The 1771-nt window shown below is 40.5% G+C and overlaps 1 protein-coding gene across 1 annotated transcript in view; it reads left to right on the top strand.

Moving 5' to 3' along the window:
* Positions 1–6: 6 nt before the first annotated feature.
* trappc12 (trafficking protein particle complex subunit 12) overlaps positions 7–1771 on the top strand; it is a 33117-nt gene continuing 31352 nt past the window's right edge. The window contains 2 exon segments of the mRNA XM_025058300.1: positions 7–48; positions 380–496. Coding sequence (XP_024914068.1) covers positions 19–48; positions 380–496 — 147 coding nt within the window. The 5' untranslated portion in view covers positions 7–18.

Here is a 1771-nt window from a genome sequence, read left to right as displayed (position 1 = left end):
GACACCAACAGACTGACCATGCCTGGGCTGAAGTTTGATAACCTGCAGGTAGGACATGTAGTACAATTCCAAACATGTTCCTTCATTAAGTCAATACCTTTTTTTGTAAGTTATGACGTTTCATTTTATGCTTTAAGAAACCTGCAGTAGTTTCACCTGTAATGAGCTAATTAAACTAGCCTCAGATGTCGTAGTAGTAAAATGATCGTGTCTGCAGTTGGTTATGTCAATGAGAAACTGGATAATATGTTAAATTCAGCTCAACATGAATTGTTTGGAGTGACAAAGATCCATGATTATACACTCACCTCATAATACTGTGTTTTATTGTGTCCTGTTGGAATATGTAAACCTTTTCTGTTTTGTTTTATGGATGCAGGGTGATGCTGTAAAAGACCTCATGGTTCGATTCCTTGGAGAGCAGGCAGCCTCAAAGCGCCAAGTTCTTACTGCCAACTCTGTGGAGCAGTCCTTCAATGGCCTGAAACAGCTTATCGTAAGTCACTCTCCCTACCTTTTGGCCAAACTTCTGAACCTTAATTATGTAAACAGAAGAAAAGTGAACGTTGGTCACTTTAACTGCTTCAACGTTTATGGCAAATAAAACAGTGAAACATGTGACTTGGTTCCTGTCATTGCAATAGGTCACCATGTAGTGAATAAGTGTTTGAGAGTACCTTCTAACAGAGCTTCTTAACTGGTCTAACTTCATGACCCGCCTTCAACTTCTGAACTACTCTGTGGGTTTATCTCTGAGAGCAGGGCTGCACGATGATGATCAAAATTATAATCCAGATTTTTTTTTTTTTTTTTATGATGACCAAAATTATAATCCAGATTTTTTTTTCTTAATCAATTTTGAAATCATGATTATTACTGGTGCTCACTTACTAATTAGGCAGCTTTTGATGGTTGTTGGCTGAAAGTGCCTGATTTTATATGCAGCAGAGACTGCTTTGTAAAATGTTAATTTAACGGTGACAGCCAAAATCAAGATTGTGATTAAAATTTGATTAATTGTGCAGCCCTGTTTGAGAGAATCGTCTTCTGTTTCTAAATGGCGCTTCAGTTTCAACAGCTTCATGGTTTCCCAACACCCAGTCGTACCTGCATTTCACCCTGCTCAGGTAGCAAATGTCAATAGAGTTGGTGTGTCTTTTTCTACGACGTGAAATGCTGTATCAACTTGCATGATGTGGAAATGATCACCACCTGCTGTTAAGAGGTGTGAATAGGTAAAAAAAATATGCAGATTGTTTAAATTTTTTCTCAAAATCTTTTGCTTCCGTAAAGGCCTGTGACCCACTGCAAACTGTTTCATGATGCGTTTTTGGGCCGTGACCCACCAGTTGACTACCACTGCTTTACCAGGCAGACCATATCAGTGACTGATACTGTACCAAGTGAAGTGATGTGGTGTTAGGTTGTCAGACGTGACTCGTGCTTCGGGGGTTAGTAAATAACAAAACCAGTGGTTCTGCCACAAGTTGATACTTTGAGATCCCACTGCTGGGTGGCTAGGTGTTGTAGTGGAGTGAAATCCCTGAATCAGAGGCTGTGTACTTCTGTCTTCTCATTCTTCCTCTGTCAAGCTTCTCTCCTCTGACTGTGCACTTTCACCTCAGTCTTTTTCTCCCACTGCCACATATTCTCTGCAGCCCTGAAACATTCGCTCAATCATAATTTCTGACCCACAAATGACCCAGAGAGACAGTTGTTATTTAAAACATATGCACAGCAGCCAGCGCGATAGAGAGGCGGGGGAATATGG

This window comes from Cynoglossus semilaevis, chromosome 1, assembly GCF_000523025.1.
Source record: "Cynoglossus semilaevis isolate Cse_v1.0 chromosome 1, Cse_v1.0, whole genome shotgun sequence".
In the NCBI taxonomy this organism is placed as follows: domain Eukaryota; kingdom Metazoa; phylum Chordata; class Actinopteri; order Pleuronectiformes; family Cynoglossidae; genus Cynoglossus; species Cynoglossus semilaevis.
Note: the sequence above shows the minus strand (reverse complement) of the source record. Positions and strands in the feature narration are given on the sequence as shown.